The 21,173-nt window shown below is 38.5% G+C and overlaps 1 protein-coding gene across 12 annotated transcripts in view; it reads right to left on the bottom strand.

Moving 5' to 3' along the window:
* The window catches only part of BNC2 (basonuclin zinc finger protein 2), a 355,957-nt gene that overhangs the window by 222,804 nt on the left and 111,980 nt on the right, over window positions 1-21,173 (bottom strand). The window contains exon 1 of one of the 12 annotated variants that reach the window (XM_064501851.1): window positions 10,388-10,469. The exons of 10 other annotated variants lie outside the window; for them this stretch is intronic. In XM_064501851.1, the coding sequence (XP_064357921.1) occupies window positions 10,388-10,390 (3 nt within the window). In that variant the 5' untranslated portion in view covers window positions 10,391-10,469. Of the gene's footprint in view, window positions 1-10,382; window positions 10,470-21,173 lie in introns of those variants that run through there. One more of the 12 variants, XM_064501852.1, reaches the window with a different exon arrangement.

Here is a 21,173-nt window from a genome sequence, read left to right on the forward strand (position 1 = left end):
AGGCAGAATAATATTGTACCGTTGTCCTCACTTTCCAATTTAGACCCACATCTAGTTCAAAATTACCATCATAGTTTTCGAATTTCTTCATGGAGGCAGACAGACTTAATGAGGCAGATTGATATCTGATTTTCCAGTGGATCTGAATGCATTCCAATGGTTCATTTTGATGGTACATTTTCAGACCCTGCAGCTACCCAATAACATGGTCTCATTCCCTACTTCTCATATCAGCCCTTTTTCCCTCCTTGTGCTGTTCCATGTGCATGGGACTTTCTCCATTACCCTTTTTCAAGCCAGTAAGTCATTTTTCTTCAGCTCTCACCTTTTACTTTCCTATTTAGCATGGCCAGCTCAACCCCAGTGACTTTTCATTTTCCATTACTGCATCTTTCTGTTCTTCCTTAACTGAAGTACCACACACAAACTGACTCACATCTCTCCTGCACTTGTATTCCAGTTTTTCCTTTTCCTCTACTTCAAGGGTTTTCAAGCAGCTTAGTAGCATGGACCACATCTTAAGAACGAAAATGCTGTGTGCACCACTTCCCCTCCCATTCATGATCATGTGGAGCACCGCCCCTCCCACCTGCAATTACTTAACATCCCACAGTGACTATATACATGGAAAAGTAGCAACAGGCACATGCTTGTGATATTCAGCAGCAGAAAGCAAGGAACACTAGCACCATATGACTCTCCACACACTGTAGTGCTCCACAGACCACCAGCAAGTGCTTTACAGACCATCAGGGATGAATGACTGTGTGAGAACTGGTACTGGTTTTCATCCTAGTGCGCCAGCCTGCCTTTCTACTCATATGATCATCACTGCAATCAACTATCCAAAACAATACAGATATAGCAATATAGCACAAAGTAATTTCTAGATCTATTTTATGTCTCTGGACTCCCTGGGTCTCTCTCCTTTCCTAAGTATTATGTGCAATGATCCATTATATTAAGGTTCAAACTGGATTTGAATTTTCCAAAATGGCCCTTGATATCTGCAGAACTCCACTATAGCTAACTGTAAGCTTTGCAGCAGTGTTAAATATATTAAAAGAGGAGGATTTTATTGATTTTAAACTGTGAAAATTAACAATACAACCAGCATCATATTTCAAGCACACGGGAAGGCAAAAAGATGGAGACAGATAATATTCTGAATGTGAGCAAAGAGACATGCACAGAGGCTCCCTGAACACAAACATTTTAAGTCACAGAAAAACAAGTTGGAGAAAGTTTATCTCCCAGGAATTAAAAAGTATTCTCAAATAAGTTTAATACAAAAATGTACACTACAATCTGTTTTGTCATTGGTGTTCCCAAGTGGGAAAAATATTAAAAACAGGTTGAGAATAAGTATAATTAGCCAAGCATTTAGTGTCTTTCACTTCATGAATTCTAATATTATCCAGGTTTGTGAACCTGGTTTGACTGATGGGAGAATAAATTGAATTAAACCTTGTTATTACTCCATTGTAAAATAATCTATTTAAAATACAATTTGTGCCCATCTTTCTTCTTTCTTTCTTTTTATATTTGTGCTATGATGTAAAAGGCAGGCAGCATATGAGGATTCAAACACTCTGGACTCTGCATATAATGCAAATTCATAGTTTGTTTGATACTGTGCTGACTGCTACTAAAAATTTTAAAATAATGTTCAAGCTTTAATGGTTGGATGACATTTGTCAGATACAAAGCTAAATTTCTTTCTGTCAAAGCTGCAGAAATGAGTGAAAAGGGTCTTTAAAGTGTCCCTCTCCAGTCCCTGGGGCATAGCAGTGCTGAGAGCAGAGCTACTGCGCTGTATGTCTCTCAGAGGAATAACAACTGTGTGTGAAAGAGCTATTTACAACTTGCTTTGTGTATCATCAGCAGAAACAAAAGATACAACAACAAGCATAAAGGCTTCTCCATCTATCCCTCCTGACCTCTCTCCCTCCCACCCACCCAGGCTATCAGGGCGTGGGGAGCAGGGGGCACCCTCTTGTATGTCAAAAAGGGCTTTTCAGGTAATACTTATTCTGAGCTGCAGGGGAAAAAAAAAAATCTCTGCGAAATCATTCTTTCCTCCCTTCCCCACACAGACATGGACATACATGTATAAGCGCTGCCTTTCTATACCAAGCCTGCCGAGGGGCAGTAAGGGCCTGGCCACAGAAGAAATTAGTAGTGATGCTCTTCTGACCAGGAATTGAAAAGATAGGCCAAAGGGAGAGAAGTTGTGACAAGAGGTAAAAGTGAAAGACACTTCAATGACTGGTGCCGCTAATGGAAAATGCCCAGAGCTAGATGCCTCTTCTAAACAGCAATGAGACTTCAGCATCCTTTGAGGCCAGTGTTAGTGACCATCAAGGGAAGATTAAGAGTAACAGAATTTGAACAAGTCACAGGGAAAATCTGCAAAAGGAAGAGTACCCGTAGGAGGATATGCCACCATTGAGGAAATGTCACTGACTGTGTGTGGAAATTTTTCTCTTGCCCCAAAGGGGCCTGACAGTTCCCAGAAACTGCCTCTGAGATTCCTGAGGAAGTAGCAGCACGTTCTGAATTCCCACAGATGATGCCAGAGGTCCAGATGCCAAGGCAAAACTGAAAGTTCAGGAAAAAGGGTGAGGATGGTCTTCATTTCATTTTTTTTCCCCACTTGATAGAGGAAATTTCTGTCCTTTTCCTCTACCAATTTTTATTCTTTACTTAAAAATTCTAGACTAGAGGCTGATGCTTTTTTTTTTTTTTTTTTTTAATTGGAAGCTTCTGTTGTGGCTTGTTGGCACCAACAGAACCCTTGTCATGCGAGACAGGCTTGTTTTCAGAGACAAAATAAAGCAAATACAAGGATGAATCTGCAGATGGTCACCATAGCCATCCAGATAACATAAAAATCCAAAAAATGGATCTGTGATACAGAAAGCAAAACTTGCAGCACTTGCTTCAGTCCTGATATTTAAAACATGCTACAAAAAGAACCCAATTATCACATGCAGATCAAGGAACTCAGGTGCAACAAGCTGTGTTGCTTTAGGACTTACGGCAGAAGTACCTACACCAGAAGTGTAGGGGCACTTGGCAGATCCACACACTTACTACCATGAAGGATTGACTTTGAATAGAGTATACAACAGTGTTTTCATTACTAACAGAAAATTGCAGCAGAAGATGCAGCTTGGAAGAAAAGAAAAATGTGAAGAAAGCAAGCAAGGAGTAAAAAATGAATATCTGATCCAAAATGTATGGTAAGATTGAACAAACACAGAACAGAGAAAGGATGTTTGTTGGAATGAAAGCTTCAAGAAGCACTCAGGGCAAACCAAATTTCTGGTATTCCTGATTTGGAGTAAAGTGTTGAACCTGCAACAAGAAATTCTGCACTTTATTTAAATTTCAAACATGTAAAAGTGTTAAAAATATGTCCACAAGTACAGGGTTTTGTATCTGTGATTTACAGCTCTACATAATCCTACACAGATTAAGCCAAATGGTATAGCATACATGATTTAAGGATAGAAATCCATCTTGATGATCAAGGATGACAGAACCAATGTCCTTTCACACAAATATGCTGTCAGATAAGTTAGGTAAGAAAGCAAAGGAAGGATACTTGAGTATGTATATGCTATTCACATCCAAGTATAATTTAAAAAATAGCAGACTACTAATTATCTTAACTATATATATATATAAACAGCAGTCCTTTTTAGGTAAAAAGAAAAAAAAAGGAGCTGCACACCTTAGAGAGATGAGGTAGAACTAGACATACACATACAGGTGGCCATCTCTCAGCTCTAGATAGTCTGGGCTATATGTTTGCAAGGAAACAATGCAAAAATTACATGCTTACAACAAAATCCACACTGAGGACATTTTGAAGCTGTATTATGTGTAGTAATGGAGGGATCCAAATTATCTAAACCTGAATTTGGATCAGGGAGGCAAACAAGGGGATAGAAGGCACTGTTCTTAATTTTCTAGACAGCTGTCTGATGCAAAACTTATGGGGGGGGGGGAAGGGCAGAGGAAGTAGTGTTCTCTTCATGATGATAAAGCTCTAACATATCCCTACCAATCAAAGAATATTAGTAAACAGCTGCAGAAAAAATTAAGAGTGTTTGGAGAACAAAGTATTATCTGTATAAGAAGTTGTAATTAAATTGGAATTTGTGTGTTTATTCACACAGTGTTATAAATCAGTTGTGGAAGGCCATATCTGCTGGTTCCAAATTTGCAACTATCCTTTGTGTTCTTTTCACATACAAGGTTACAAATCTGTGTTCCCACCAACAATTTAAAACAAATTCTGTAAGAAAGTTCAATAGATGATTATCTGGCTTCCTACCTAGTGTAGCTTTCCAACAAAAGGGCAGTGTATGAGTAAAACCCTAATATTAAATTAAGAAGTTGTTTGGGATGGACTATAATAATACAGTCCTTGGAGTGAGATCAATGAAACAAGATGATTTTCCTTGCAGGTTAGGCATGAATTTGGTTGTGGAGAATGAAGGAGGAAAAAAGGATGAACATGATTTGCTTTGTGTACGGTAAGAACACTGCCAATACACACCCATGTCACTGAGCATAGTTGTTAACTTAAAAACTTTTCCCTGTATACAGATTTTCCAATGCCCCCAAAGAGAATTATTTTACTTTCGCTTTGCAATTTGTTTGTATGTAAAATCTTTATCAGACCCTTTATCAAAAATTAATGGGACTTCTAGCAAGAGACTGAGGAGGAGGTCCTATGCTGTTGCATGGAACAGCAAGACAGTAAGATTCCCCAACAAACAGTACATGCCAGCAGCTCTCTCTTTTTTGGAGGATCATGAAGATCCTTCAAATTAGATATAAGATTAGATATAAGATGTGATTCTCCATTTTTCTGTCTTTCTCTCATTTTGAGAGCTACGCTTAAACCCTGTCAATTCATATTGTAGCCACAAAGGTTGGAGAGGAATTTCTAAAGGAAAATATTTGAATGGAAAAAGGCTAGTAATTTAGATTTCTGATAGTGTTACGTGGTGAGTCCCACGTCTGTGTCAGTCAGCTAAGTCCCCTAAGTAACTGGCAAGAACCAGTTGCTTGGCAGTAAAGACTAGCTAAATAAATAAAATAAATAGTAATACAGTAAGTCTTTTCACATGGTATTTAGTCCCTTATATAATGCTAGTCATGTAAAAGGGAGGAGCATGCTCTGTAGATCAGCACAGCTATTGGCACACGTCCTGCCGTGCTCATCCCTGCTCGTCCCACCACAGCTAACACCAACCCTCAGCAGCCGTGTTGATGCAGCACTTTCGCTGTGACAAAATCCCCATCTTATATGCAATACCAGGTCAAGAACTAGATGGATTTCTTCCCTAACAGTTTATCAACCTTCTTCAGTTTCAAAGTAAGGGGCAACCTGTTTTTTTGCTTCTTTCTCCCTTTGCTAAACAAAGCCTTCTCACTGGAGATGCTTGTTTATTTGTTTTAAACATGTTTTTACAAGTCTGTTAATAAACTGGGGTGGGGAGAGAGAACAGTGCCTGGAAGTAGCATCAACAGTTTGCCAACCGTGGTGCCAAGGAAGCTGGGGCCCCGTCCACCCCGGGAAGGTGCAGAGCTGCCTGTTTCTGCGCTCCACTTCATACCCCAGTCTAAAAAGGTACAGGAACAGCCTGGTGCAGCCATACTGCCCAAATGAAAGGCTATCACTAGATCTGCCTAAGGGTCCGACTTGTCCTATCTTACCTCGTTCTGAAAATCCTTGGTCAGGATGAGGTTATGTGCCTACCTAAAGACAGAAGAAAACAGCTAGAAACAGTCAAATAATAACTACGTTTAAGTAGTTCGCTTACAGAGAGTATGCATTCTGAAGATATTTTATAAACAATGCCCTTTTTTTAATCAGGAAGACAGACAGAAAGAAGGAAAGAAAGAAAGAAGTAAAGAAAGAAGTTGAATAATCCCAACATGTACATCATGAAAACACTAGAAAGGAGACATGTTGTGTCATGCACCTGTTACAAAACAAGAAAAGGAAATTTCCGTAAACTACTATGGGATTCTATCTTCCCAAGTTTTCCCCAAAAAAGAAAAACGAATCTTTTCTGAACGTGTTAAAAGCAAAAAGAGTGAAAAGAGATTAAATCATATGCACTTGCTCCAGTGTACAGCTTATTTCTGGCCTCACCACTGTCTAATTTTGCCACTGATTTTGGTAGTTGTAGAGTCAGACATTGAGTTCTCTCCAGTAATAAAGCTCACAAACACTGCCACAAAATCAGCATGAAAAAACAAATCATCTGTGTATCTTTCTGTTGAAGTTTTCTTCTAGAAATATGCATGTATTATTTCTCCTACTTTTCATTTTCCAGTCTTTCCTAATGTGGGCTCCACATAGAGAGCTATGTAAGCCAAGCGCGTAATTCTAAGCACATGAAAAGTCTCCCAAACACATAACTGCTTTGCTTATTCATGGCCCAAATATCCAAATAATATTTTTCAAATTTGGCCTTAAAAGAACTTGTTAATGAGAACTATTTACATAAAAAGGTTCAAAGCTACGGGCTTTTGAGCTACCTGAAAAATAAAATATTGCAAATTTTTGAAACTCTAAAACAGTTGGGAAAATTTTGACCAAAGTGTAAAAGAAAATACCAAAAACCCACAAAATAAAACACATCTTTGACAGAGCTGAAAGCATGAAAAAATTCAGATCTAGAAGTGATGAGTGATGATTACTGAAATCTTTTTCATAATTCAGTGCAGTACTTATTACCACGTGACTTTAGGGTATATAAAGACTGCACTTAAAACACTCTGTGAAGAACTGTATGACTGTTAATATTCAGCTCTCTAAGATTTCTTTTTCCTGTGATTTAATTTTCTTGATGTGGTATGCATGACACAAATACAATGTAGATGCAAATTCATCCTTAAATGGCATCTCAGGACCTAACAAAAGGGGAGAATTGTCAGAATGACCATTTAAACTTTCTTATTATTGCAAATAAATACCCTTTTTAGAGAAAATAAATATAAACCATTATTATTAAAGATCTGTCTTTATTAGGAAGGTTGCATCACAATATATAAATTCCTCTAAAAATGGATTCAGTTACAGTAGACCTAAACCCTAATGTAAATCTATTTAAACGAGTCCTAGCCACGTTTACCCAGATTTTAGTTTTTAGTTCAACTATATGATTGAATTATCACAGTTTAATAAATTGTTGCATATCAGCTGAACCACAGTACCTAAATGCATGTGCATTTATCATCCACTGTAAGCCTGAGATAAAATGTGGATGACTGAAGTTCTGTGAAAGAGGTTTCTGCTCAAACATTTTTACCTCACATTTGTTGTGGTAAGTGGATGTAGCCAATTACCATGTCTCAGCCAACATACAAAACCAGATCATATTCAGAGCCTTTATTCAGTGAATTACTGGTCTAGTTTAATCTGGATAAAGCAAACTTTAAACAGATTTAAACAAGTCTACATTAGAGGCTTATACTAGTATAAATTAAATAAGTAAATACCTTTGTGTATATAGATGTGTATCTATATATTGTGTACATATATGTGTATGTGTGTGTATATTCTGTGAGCTCAAATGTATATGCATATGAGTGCATATATAGGTTTATCTGTGTGTATATATATACACATGTGCTTGGTCCACCTCAAGATATCTTTTTATTTATTTTTTTTTTATTTTGGTAGAGCCCCAGCTGCTGAAAGCATCTAAATAAAATATAGCTTTAGTTTCTACTTTATATTTGCGAACCAAAATATGAAAGCCCAAAGCCAATGTATTCCAGAGTAGCAAAAAGGAAAAAAAAATTAAATGTATTGTTTTTAATCTCATCCTCTTCACACTAGCCTCACTATTTTATGAAATCCAGAACATGCTCAGCAATTAATGTTTAGCAATCCCTGAAATTCCCAGCCATTGTGTAGCACACATTATTTGCTTTTTAACGTAACAGTTAGTTACACAATGTTTCTCTACCATTTGGCACCTTGAGAAAAGTGAGCACAAAATGTATGAAATGCTAGTTCCAATTCAAGCGGAAAATTCAGTTAGTTGTATTTCCACAGTGCTATAGATAGAGATGAATTACGATGGGGCATAGCAGCAGAGAATCAGGTCTTCTGTTATTAAAATACTTAAGGGACTTCATTTTAGTTTGAAGTCACACTTGTAATTGGTAATATAAAGTAAGACCTTTGGTCAAATCACCTCTTCTCTGAAAGAAACATGAAATATACTCACAGGATATTTCAAAACTTTTCTTCATTCCAATTTTTAGGAAAGAGTTACAATTTACTGCAGTTGACTTTGGAAATTAATTTTTAACAGTCACAGTAAGTTGAATAAATAAATACCTACATACATTAAATGAGCACATATCACTTGCCACTTTTCATTGAAAACTGTCATTTAAAAAATTGCATCTGCAAAACATCAAAAGTAAACTCCTAACAGTTTGTACTCAGCATAATTCAAAGCAGATAATACATATTCAACGTGGATATCATTTAGAATTTGTGAAAGATGCTAATGAGTGTTTCTGAAATTTGAAGTAACGATTCCATTTATACATCTTGGTTTTCCTATATGGCCAACTGCTTGTTGAGTTTATGACCCTCCATAAGCTTTGTCAATTTAACTGTTTAAAAATCCCACCACTCAAATATCATACAGAGGAAATAATCAGATTAATATGTTTATCTGACAAAATCATCTATTTTATACAAACAAAATAAATAAAACATGCAGTCAAACCTAGGTGTCCTAACACCTCTTATGCAACAGATAACACAGAATAAAGGGAGCTTTTTGCCCTTCTAATGTTACATCCTTTAAAGGAACAAATGTCACACATAACTGGATTTCCTGGTAAATGTGTAGACAAATGAAAAAAATATCATGCGTGCAGTCACTTTATAATAGAAAAGAATTAAAACAAATGAAGTATTTCAAAATGCTGTTAGGGTATTCAATGCTAAGATTTAACTGCAGAATTAGAAAGAAAAGTAAATTGTACATACCAATAAAAAACTACATATGTATGCATATTCACACATGTACATACCCACTATTTAAACACCTACATATTTATAAGATGGAAGAAGTTCCTCTTCTCTTTCAGATTCTCCTGACCTTTACTTACAAAAGTTTGTTTTATTTTAAACACAGTAGACTTTAATTTCTCTACTTTCCACGTTAATCTTGCAGAGCGCTGAGAGCATCATTATTTATTATGAACTGAGAGCACGTAGAAGTCTCACAGCTCAAACCCTTTCAGTCTTGTGTATGATATCATATCATTAATAAATCAAATGTATAATACAGTACGGGCCAGATGAACCCGCACTAAAAAGTGAACCATGTAGCAGCAACAATGCTGACAATGTGAGCAACAATAAACTTAACTTTATACGCCTTTGAAGTGAAACAATGATCACAAAATAGTGTTTGCAAGGCACTGCATCTTCCCTGTGAGTGTGATCACTTCTCACTTGTGAAACCAAGAGCCCATCACATAACTCTTTTAAAGTAAACACCAATACCTTTGCATATACAGATACAGCAACACATGCACACAGACCTAGATGTTTATGTAATGATAAAATTAATAAAGATCTAGAGCATATTCACAGGAGGACAAAATTTCACATTTCACACATTTCCACAGAGGACAAAATCAGCCTTCACTTAGATCCCTGTGGCTTCTTTGACTTCAGTGACTGTGTAAAAGCAGATGCACCAGGCATTAGAGGGTTGCCTGCTCTGTGTGTGCGTACATGGGAGCGGCATGCAAATGCCATGAGAAACATCTCCAAACACACAGGTGCTCATCCCTTGATCAACATACCCACACAGATTATTGTCACGCTAATCACTAGCAGCATGTATGTGCAAATACTTTTATAATACAAAATTGACACAGATATCTGAACTGAGGACTTCATAATATTTTCTAAAATTTACTTAAAAAATATGTATGGTACAAGACTGAAAAAGCCACAGACCAAATGAAAACACAGAGAAACTGAAAAACATTAGTATGACTCAAAACAAAGTCTCTTTCCAAGGACTGTATCTGCATGTCTATCGTTCCCAACTCTGTATTGTTGCTCTGTTAAATAACCCCATTCAAATTTTGCTAGAAGTCATTACTTACGAGTAATGCAAATTGGATGCACAAGTTTATTTCCTTAAAAAAAAAAAAAAAAACTCAGAAATGCACAGCATTCAGCTACATTTCATTACCTTGCTCTTTTCTAGTCTAAAATTAAACCCTTCTGAGCCATGTAAACCCTTAATACAAAGAAATGTTTAAAAAACGTAAAAAGGAATGAGGGAGTAGTAGTGGTAACATACAGTACCATGAGCTGCTTTGGCCTCCCAGTCAGTGGTGTACAGTTAACAGATCACTCCTGGCCTTCAGCAGACAGGAAAAAAAAAAAAAAAAAAAAAAAAAGAGAGAGAGAGAGGAGGAAAAAAAGGAAAAAAAAGCCCACGGCCCCGGGAGCAGGGCAGCGGGGAGGGCGGGCTAGGGGAGATCTGGCAGTTTACACAAGACGGCAACCCAGCTCCGCTCTGGCGCATTCCTTCCCCTCTATCTCCCAACCTCTTTGCGTGTGTCTTGTCATATTTTCTTCAGCTGCTAATTGTCTGGACTGCAAGATTTTAAACAGCCGCAGCTTAGGAAAAGCGAAACCCTCCTAAGTGACTATCGCAGCCCGTCAGCTTCGCACCGCCGGGTAAAATTTTCCAAGGGAAGTGCTCCTCTGATAGTTCCCGAGTCGCTAAGTCACCCTCCCTCCCCCTCTCCCCACCGCACACACTCCCCTCGAGGCCCGAATGCACTTGTGGCAATAAAACATTCATGCGACTTGGAATTTTAACACAATGCCATTTCCCTAGTTTAACCTGAAAGGAATGCACTAGTCACAACAGACTACATCATCCTGCCATTAAGCCTTGCCAAGGAACCGCTTTTTTGGCTGTGCTGGGCCAGCTCTGACGGGAAAGGAGTACACAGACCCACACACAGAGCACAGAGGGGCCACCTCTGCTTCCTCAACCCCATCCAGCAACACCCTGCTCTTAGCCGTGACCCCTGGCCTCCCCGGCGCTGCGACAGCCTTGTGATGCATGTGTCACTTCGGGACTTCTGCAGAGTCACAACACCGAGCAGGCAAGTCCCGCATTTCCCTCGCTCGCCGCTCTGTCTCAACAAGCACTTGATCAGCTGCCAGGGAGCGGTATTTTTCTTTTTTTTTAATTTTCCAGGCTTTTTTTTTTTTTTTTTTTTTTTTTGAACATATAGACTATTGTTACCGCTGAAAGTTCTCTGCTTAAAGCCAAAGATCTTTCCTCCACCTATGGCCCTTCCCCCGCTCCAAACAAAAAAAGGAAAAAAACCTTTTCCATTTGCCTGTGGTAATTAGGTTATGATTACTGACAGAACAGTTTGCTTAGGGGACTAGTTACCAAAGCTACCAGCACTTTGGTATTCTAGTGGCATTTTATTTTTTCTGTAATTAAAGAAAAGGGGAAGAAAAGGCAGAAGTATTTCCTTGATGATTACAAAGAATGCTGATGGGAAAAAGAAAGCACTAAGTGTCTCATTTGCCCTCTGTTAACCCTTTTGTGCAAAGACAGAATTACTGCAAATGGAAATGGGAAGTGTAGCACAGTAGGACCATACACAAGAAAAGTTTACCTGCCATTTGGATTTTTGAAACTGTTATCACAGACCTCTGAGACCTGGTTTTACTTACTTTATTTTGCTCTGAATGACAAGCAGCACAGCCAACTTCATGGAAGAGAATTTTGGTGCTCTTTGCCCTTCTTCACTGCTCAGCTTAATTCTTCCGCAGCTAAGTTATCTTTGCTGCAAGCTGGACAGAGTGCACTAAACAAACAGGTAAGGAAACATTTTCAAAACACTGGAAATACATCCTTCCCTATTTTGGAACTTGTATCACAAAGGAAACTGATGCCGACTGTCCTGATGCCCTTGTTCTGTTCCTCATGCAGGTCATTACAGATGTGTGTAAACCAAATTAGGAGGTAAAAACATTCCTAGTTCTGCAGAATACAACACTGATTGTAACTCATGAGAGTTGACTAGCACTCCCTTGTGACTGATTATTGTGTTATCATTATTACCGACATGCCATTGTGGTTCCACAGATGCTTTACAGAAAGACACGAGCCAATAGGTCCCTCTGCCCAAGGAGTTTACAAAGTGAATGAGACATTAACAGATGAACAACAAATATAGGGTGCAAACAGAAGAGGAGGAGTAGGAGGAAGAGGTAACCACATTTCAAAGAACAGGATATGCTCTTTTGTTAGATAGCATCACGTTCTTGCATCTTAACATCTGGAAGCATATCTCCACATGTAATTACCCAGAGATCGGGGAAATTAGCACAGGTTAGCAAGATATGCCTTCAATATATAACAACATACAAGTGCTGTATTTCAAAATCCACAACAGATGAAGATATCTGTTGAAGAAGAATGCCCTGCATCATCTGCATTGGAAATAACCACGCTTTTTCTGTCGAGAATCATGTTTCTGGAATGCAAGAGAAAGTAGTGGTTCTTACCACCACTGATTTGAGCAAGTTTAGAAGTAGGACAATATGCTTCTGGGCTCCAAGTTTGTGTGACTAGTGCGTATGTTTTCAGGAAATTCAAGCTTGATTCTCCGTTTTCTAGAACAACAGAGACTCTGCAAATGCCAAAGCAGCCACAATGAAAAGTGGTTAGTATCATATACTTCAGAGGAAGAAATCCAACGTTGGACAAATACAGGCTAGGCTGCCCACAGAACAGACTTTTTATAATCTCTATCTAGTTACAATTTAGTTTATGGTGTGATGTGAAGATGTTGATAATTTGAGGAGGAAAGTTGCAGTTTTCCACTTGATGTTTTGGTGTCCCCAGAATTTCCTTCTGGTTATAGCAAATAATCCTGACTTTTCTTTTATATTACAATTGTTACTTTTGTTGGGCATTAGGGAAGGAAAAGGAGTGTTTCCTTACAAATACAAAACATTTTTCAAGACACTTGGCTATACAGAGTCACATTTGCTTTATGTTTACCATGAATATGTAGTACAGTGGTGTAAACATTCAGCATGAAGAATTGCACTTGGAGCAAAGAGGAAAGTCAAATGATCATATATGCAATCAAAGCTGTCCTCTTGCCAGGGGCAAACAAAACTTAAATGTAGTCTATGGATGATAATATAATCATTCAGAACACAAAGTTCTCAGAAAGTATTTCTGTTCTGAAAAATCTGATCTTGCTGCTAGAAAAACATAGTTTTTCTTTTAAAAGTGTACTATTGCATTTCAGGAAATTTTCAGCATCTAAATTGTCAGTGTTTTCAGCATCTAAATACTCAAGCACAGGCATCTGTTTAATGTGCCTACCTTTATCTAGGATAAGTGTGAATGTATACTTATGTATACACTTATATAAAAACGAACCTATGCCTGCAACCTCGAATGTATTTATACGGCTCAAGTTTTCAAATGTTGGATGTGACCTGTCTGTGCTTGTAATTACTTCTTTTCATTTAACAGGCTTTCTTCTCATTCATTTCTTCTGAGGACAAGTAAATAGTAGTTTTCTACTTACCTGTACTTTATACGGTCTGTTAATTCTTCCATAACAGTCTTCTCACCAAACTAAAGATTCCCAATCTCACTTTCATCAAAATAATAGCACTTACCACCATAGCACTTGTCAGGTACAAAGGCTTCCCAATTGTGTCATACCCATTCAGAAAAGGAGGAAACCAACCGAGGCCAGACCAATTTCCTTACAGAATACTTCAGAGTAAAACTTACTTGAGAGATGGCAGAGTTTAGATTCCTCTTGCGACAAAACTGTCTTTTACACTGGATTGAAATATATGCCTAGATAATCTAAAGTACCGTTTCAGAACCCTTTTTTGTCTTATGGATGCCTAAACATTTTCCTGGGGCTAAATGGTCTTCTTTACAAAACAAATGTGTACAGACTGCTCTCTAGGATACATGATCTGCTTCTCTTAATCACTTTTCACAGGCATTTTAGACATAGATATCAAAGAGCATGCAAACTACAGATAGAGAGAATACTGCTGTGTTGAAGAGCGAGTGAGAGGTCTTTCAGGGCTACAGGGCTCAAGAATAGATTCCAACTAAGGTGTGACATGGTCTGTTTTGGGCTACCAGAATAAAAACTTTTGTTTAGTACCATCATCACTGCAACAAAAACTAGAAAACTATCACCCAGCACAACCTATGGGTCCCTAGGGCATTGCTAAGAATGTTCTTAGCAATGGTGATACACCTTAGAGGTCCAGTCATACTCTCCAGCCTTCAGTTCAGACGGAGACTCTTAGGGACTGCCTGTGACACAGCTCATTCCAACACTCCACCATGATACCGTCATTCCAGAATTAGTTGGGTTTTTGGTCTTAAGACTGGTACATCTCCTATTGTCCTCCTAGCACCACAAAGTAATGCAACAAGGTGCCAAGAAACCACTAAGCTGGAAAGGCAAAATTTAATGCTTAAAAAGATACTAAATGAGATACTAAGCAAGATCTATCATCTTTTTCAGGTTCTTGGAATTCTTGAAGAGTTAAAATTTACATGATGCAGGAAAGGAAGAGAAGGGATATCCTTGGTTGTTCATTGTTCTACTCATTTCTGACAGCTGACAAAGTGCCCCTCTGGGAAAGATGAAAGATACCTAGTCAAGCTCATCTCAGTAGGAAAACCATCAATGGTGCCTGTTGGGTACACACCTCCCCAGCACACCAAGTGTCTTACTACTTCCTAACTACATCACTGAATGCTTGGTTCAAGCTGTTTCAAATAATTTTCAATCCTAAACCCATTCAACGGGAAAGAAAACAAATTCTACTGCATCCTCTAAGCCTCAGTCAGGAACAGTGGCCTTGCATGTTATAAACTACATTTTCTTTAGGCTAATCACTCAGTCCTCAGACGTTAGAATGGATGAAGGTACCAATCAAGTTCTAAAAGTCTAGACATTTCTGTGCTCCACTACCCTCTAATCTGCTGACATGGGAGAAAGGAGTTAGCGGAATACTAGAAATCAGAGCATGTTGGGAAACATGGCAGATAGGCAGATAGGCAGAAAAAGCCTCTCTGTCAACCATTTTTCTGAGGGAGAGGAGGCAGAGTATTAGGAGTTTGGCACAAAACCAGAGAGGGTGAGACAGTGGTCTGAAGATGGAGGACGGACTATTCTGAACTGAAAAACCACAGAAGAATCAATATTAGGTAGTACCTTTGAGCAGTGTAAATAATATTAATTCCTTGATGAAGGCTGGACATTTAGCACCAGCAAGAGCCCACATGGAAGTTATGAGAGAATTAACATCTGGAGGCTTGTCTGACTCCTCCTCTGAAACAATAAGGATCCTTTCCTATGTAGGATTTGGAATCAATGCAGGGGCTAGTGCCAGAGGAGACAGCTGCAGAGCCTTGAGAAGAAGGCGAGTGAGGGAATTCACATCTTCAGTTAAAGTTTTCTGGCTGCTTGTTCAGGTTCCTGTATCTCTGGAGAAGTATCTGAAATGACAGTCATCCACGGAGTTCAGAGGACAGAGAAAAAGATCTCTTGGACACTGAGGTGCAGAGGTTAGTACAGTCCTTCTCTTCCTCCTCCTCAGAGGAGCTGGACTGAACTGCCTATGAGGCTGCCAGGGGCTGGCTCTCGGCACCTCCATACCACCATCTGCATGGAAGCTTTCCCGAGGGGCTGAATGCAGACTTCTTCCCAGGCAGAACTAATGGAAACATTTGCACCTTCATACTAAAGCATCGTTCTAGGAAAAACTCTCCATTTCCTGATGCAGTGGCGAACGGTTGCCTACCCTGGGTAGGTAAACTGGGTACAGACTGAAAGGCCACTGTATTAACTCTGTTGTTTCCATCAACTACTTTTCGGCTCACACACAGAGACCCATATAGTGTGTTTTGGGAATCAGGCAGTACATACAAAAGACTCGATCTAAAGCTTGGCCACCAGCACTGCATTCCTTTGTCCCTCCATTATGGCACTAAAGCACGGTCTAGAGCAGCCCTCAAAGCTTTCTCAGTACTTACACAACAACCATAGCTATTTCAAATCACTACGGTTGTGCAACTGGATCACTGCCTCGCGTTATTGATACTCATTTCAATAAGGAGCAGAAAAATCATTGTTACTACAATGAGGCTGGCAGAGTGAAGTGAGCAAAATGTAGAGAAAGCCCTGACAAAGGAGCTGCTGTATAACTTGTCATTCATGGTTTCTTCTTATTGAACAACCGTAGTCATGAACTAATGTCTACAAATTGCTCCCCTTGCTGGGAACTCACAGTGCTTCTGGCATCTCTGGCAAATAACAGTGCACAAAAATACAAAATAACAGAAGAATTTAATCGTGAAACACTAGCAATACCTCATACCAAATTCTCTACAGATGCAATTCAGTTCCTCTGGTTAAAAACAGAAGTGGCAATTAGAAATCCAGTTTCTCCCTTGCCATAGTACTTCAGGTGGTAATTTAATTGTCCATTTGGCTGCCAGTTTCTAGAAAAAATGAAGTCCTGTTCTATAGGACTTACGCAACATATTCTCTTTTTCCTAAAGTGCTTTCAGATAATTTGAAAAAAGATGTGGCAGAAGAGGTTCATGATGTATTTTACACCCACACATGTACTTACAACCTTTTTGAATGGAATATATATAAAGGAACTTCTGATCAAATGCATATCTCTAGCTTACTATAAATAAGTCCAACTTCTAATGTGTCTTTCATAAAGGCTAAATAAAAAAGACCTTTTTATTAAAAAATTCGTTTTTATTATAAAAAATGACCACTCTATCCACACTTCTTGGCTGACTGGCTATGGTGATATTCCCAAGCTTTCTCCACATTTTCTTGGCCCTGGCCCCTTATTGTATTACAGATAAACTGCAATGTCTCTAGGGCCAAGACTGTGTTGATTTCTGTATGGCAACAGAAGATGTGAGTAAATCTTCAAGCAAAGCTTTAATTCAACCAGCACAATAACCCTAGTGAAGACATGGGAGCACAGACTGGAACAGTGCTTCACAAGCTCACCAAAGAGCCTGCATAAAAACTGCTTTCTGTGTATGCTAAGTGTACTACTTTTTTCCTGTAGCAAGATGGCATGGGTATTTCTAGCAGCTTTAACATAATCTGTGATACCTTAATCATTAGACAAAACTTACATTACGGGATAGGTGTTACAGACTTTTAACCAAATTTTGGGCGGAGAGGAGAGGTCCATGCTTTTTAATCACTGGTATCAGTATGTGAGTAACTTTGTTTCTATGCAGTCATCCCTTCCCTAAGTCCTTCTGCAGATCCTTGCTCTTTTTTCACCTTTTTATCAAACGAGGTCCAGGACCTCCTGCCAAAACCACCCCATATTATGCCTCAGCTGACACTAGGTGCTCTGAGGGCATTTATGCAGCATTCATTTCTGCCAGGCCTCTAAGCCAAGCATATCACTTGCATGATTAAACCAGTCTCCAATGGTTCAAAGCCCCTCTTTGCCTAAAATAATAGAAATATATCCATCTGCATACACAGTGTATCAGATGCACTTCAGCATGGCGTCTCATGTTTATGTAACATTAACACAGCAGGGCACACTTGGTTTGTCCTTCTCCGCATGCTGCACAAAGTTACAATGGCAATGCTAGCAATGCTTTCTAAACAAGGTAACATATTCTTGTAAAAACATGACCTGCTGCCTTTGCTTTCCACTCTTTATCTCATTGGTGGTCTCAATTAGCCTCTGACATCCCAGTTAAATGACAAAAGTTGTTTAATCCCCTCGCCACTCTGAAGCCATACTAACTCTAAAACTTTTGTTTATCGAAAAGTATCTCCATGGAATGAAGACTGATTACTCAGCTAGGATATAATCTTAGTCTGTTGAGTTTAGGTTTTGAATGTAAGCACCTCAAGGCAGAGGACATTTTTTCCTTGATATGTGAAAACTGATATGAACTTTGTAAATAAAAAAATGCTCTAGTTCTACTGCTTTGGAAGCTTAATAGCTGCATATCCTTTCAAAAGATAAATGTAAATGGATAAGGAATCTAATCCACGCTTTTATGCAGCCAAAATGTCTCGTTCTGTTAATAGCAACTTAGATTTCCTAAACAGGGCCTCAAACTAGTATTAGTTATTATTAGGAGTTATTAGAAGGTTGCAACCGTAGCTATAAATAAAATGCCAGCCAATGTGGATCTTTTTCAGTTTATCTGAGATTTTACATCCTGCACACATTCTGTTTATGATGGCTAGAAAAATTTATCATTTTATTCACCTGCAAGAAGAAAAGATTTCCCAGAAGCACCATATCCCAAACAACAGAATTTGTCATGTTATAAAGGCAGGATTTCTGCTGATTATTCCTGAATTTTCCACTCTCAGAAGCCTAATTTTGGAAAGAAATTGTCTTAAATTTCTCACGGCAAACAATGGTATGAAAAAGATAATCAAAATAATGCAGAAATAATGACTGTGCAGTATAAATGAATATCATTCCACCACGAATGTCATTCTACCACTCAACATTGATTTGCACTGCAGAATCTTTTGTAAGCTCTAGAAACTTTGCTAATCTATGCCAAGGAACCACAGATAAAAATGTGACTATTTTATTAGCCATTTTAAAATGTAATGTTAATTTTATATGCATAATCTTCATTACTGCAATATATGCATTACTACTGTAATTTAGTCAATTAGGGCATAGCTACAAATCTGTCAGGTGCCATCATGAGAAATACTAAGTATGAAGTTGCACTGCAAACATTAAAAGAGAATAGTGAGATAGGAGGAATAGGGATAGGCTGAGAGAGGAAAGAAAGGGTGGGGAGAGGAAAGTCTTAAAAATGGCTAATTGTAATCAGCATAAAAACAGAGTTAACAAATAGCATATTTCTATACAAAGATGTAAGCACAAACTATCCTTAGATCTGTGCAGGCATTCATTAATGAACAACTAGACAAAGTAATAGAGATTCTAAAATTCAGATCTAAGATACGCAGTTTAATATTGCATTTCAATAGCTTTTTCTGGCTTGATATATATTCCCTCTATTTCTTCTCTCTTTCCCCTTTGACTCAGCTGCTGCAGAGAAGACCTCAGCACAATGCAAATGAAATAAAAGAACAATGTGCAACTTCACTAGAGAATGAGGTTGGTAAACGTAGCCATTCGTCCTTGCAGCCCATCGTCTTTTCCCCTCCACCCCCTGCCTCTTCCTTCTCCAGTCCAACCAAAAATATTACGCACGCACACACATATACATACACACACGTGCACGTTACGAGCTTTGTGCCATAAGAAATATGTTAATTTACTCAGCTCGGCAAGGCACATTTGGTGAGTGTATTACCTGGATTAGCTAAAATAACAGAGGGGAAAAGCTGGGGTAAGCAGGCTGAAGCCCTGTGTGTGGCCAAGGCAGCGGGAAGCAAGGCAGAGAGAGAGAGAATGAACCCAACAACACAACAGTGGAACAGGCAGCTGGCCTGAGATGCTAATTCAGCGCTTTAACAAATCAATGCCACTTGAAAAGTACAATGCGAGCCCTCACTGGGTAGATGTCAGGGGACTGAGAAAATGCATTCTCAAGTATTTCACATTAAGAGGGAATAATGTGTTAATTTATAACTCTTCACCCTATACACTTGGATTATCCATCTGTGTCAGTGATTTGACTTCTTAAATTTATCAAAAACATGCGCAAAGGGAGGCATCTTCTGCTAAAGCATTGGGAAACGGAGATTCAGAAGGAGCCTACTCTATTTGGTTGTAGGGTGGAGGATTGGAATTTTTCTTCCTTTTCTTTCTTTCTTTTTTCTTTTTTTTTTTTTTTTTTTTGGACCGTTTGGTCAAAGGAAGGATTTGCCTTAGCGGTGGCTGATTGCACTAGGTACCATCTGTCAAAAGTGACACCACAGAGGAGGAAAAACTTGAATCAGCAACCTGAGATGCCATCATCAGAATTTACTTTAAGGAAACTTAGCAAAATCCCTCTGCACACCTAGCAGAAGAGAAGCTGCTACAATTAAAACGCCATTCTAAATGCCAGATGAGATCTACAGACACCACTTACTGAAATAAAAGGCGAGGAGGCTGGGGAGGGTGAAGTAAGTAGGGTTTCTTTTGAGATGGGTTGTATGTATGGGAAGTTTTTGCACAAACACGATGTTAAAATGTGGTGAGGAAAGTATTACCGATCAATCTTAAGGACATATTCTTGAAACTGTTTCTTAACACAGAATAACTTCTTTTTAATTACACAAGCAGCGCTGTTTCACGTACATAGAGAACTTAATGTCAGTCCAGAAAGCACTAATCAAACCCAAATTGCTTTTGTCTGGAAAACACATCTGTTTTAAAATTTAACCCTTACTGGTTAACTTTTTTTCATTAAAAGTGTTAAGTTACCACCGTGAGAAAGAAGTCTGCTGTATGTATTGAGCACTTACAGCATGGACAGTGGCAGCATACTTTGTTACCTGTATATCTTCATCATAATGTAAAGGAGCCAAATCCAAAGCAGTGATAGGGAAAATGTGTCGTAACTAAGAAAAGCTCAGTAATATTTAAAGCAGAGTCACTGTGTTTACTTACCAGCTTCAAACAAACGGATATCTATAGGTTGTATATTAACAAACAAAACAACGGTTAGGGAGATAAATTATTTCTAAATATTCCTGAAAAGCTATTTTAGGAGACATTAAAAAGGTGTGGACAATTTTCTAGGCACTTGTGTAACTGCCAGTTCCATTTCATTGTATTTGTACTACGCAATAATGCCTACATTGTTGCAGGAAATTTTTTTGGTCAATTTACAATTGCAATAGAAACAGACACTCTCTTATTTTCAGAACATTCATATGTAAATAATATGCTGATGAATGGAAATTAGATGCTATAGATGATATGTAAGTATCCACATCTAGTAAAAGTAAATGCTACCTCACTTAAACGGACTTCAGTACTACTGCTTCTGCCATCCCCTGCTTCTCTAGTACAGGCAGGTACAACATAAGATGAGAGAAGGTGGCCTTTTGGGGGGTTTCTG

The sequence above is a fragment of the Dromaius novaehollandiae genome, chromosome Z (assembly GCF_036370855.1).
Source record: "Dromaius novaehollandiae isolate bDroNov1 chromosome Z, bDroNov1.hap1, whole genome shotgun sequence".
NCBI lineage: Eukaryota > Metazoa > Chordata > Aves > Casuariiformes > Dromaiidae > Dromaius > Dromaius novaehollandiae.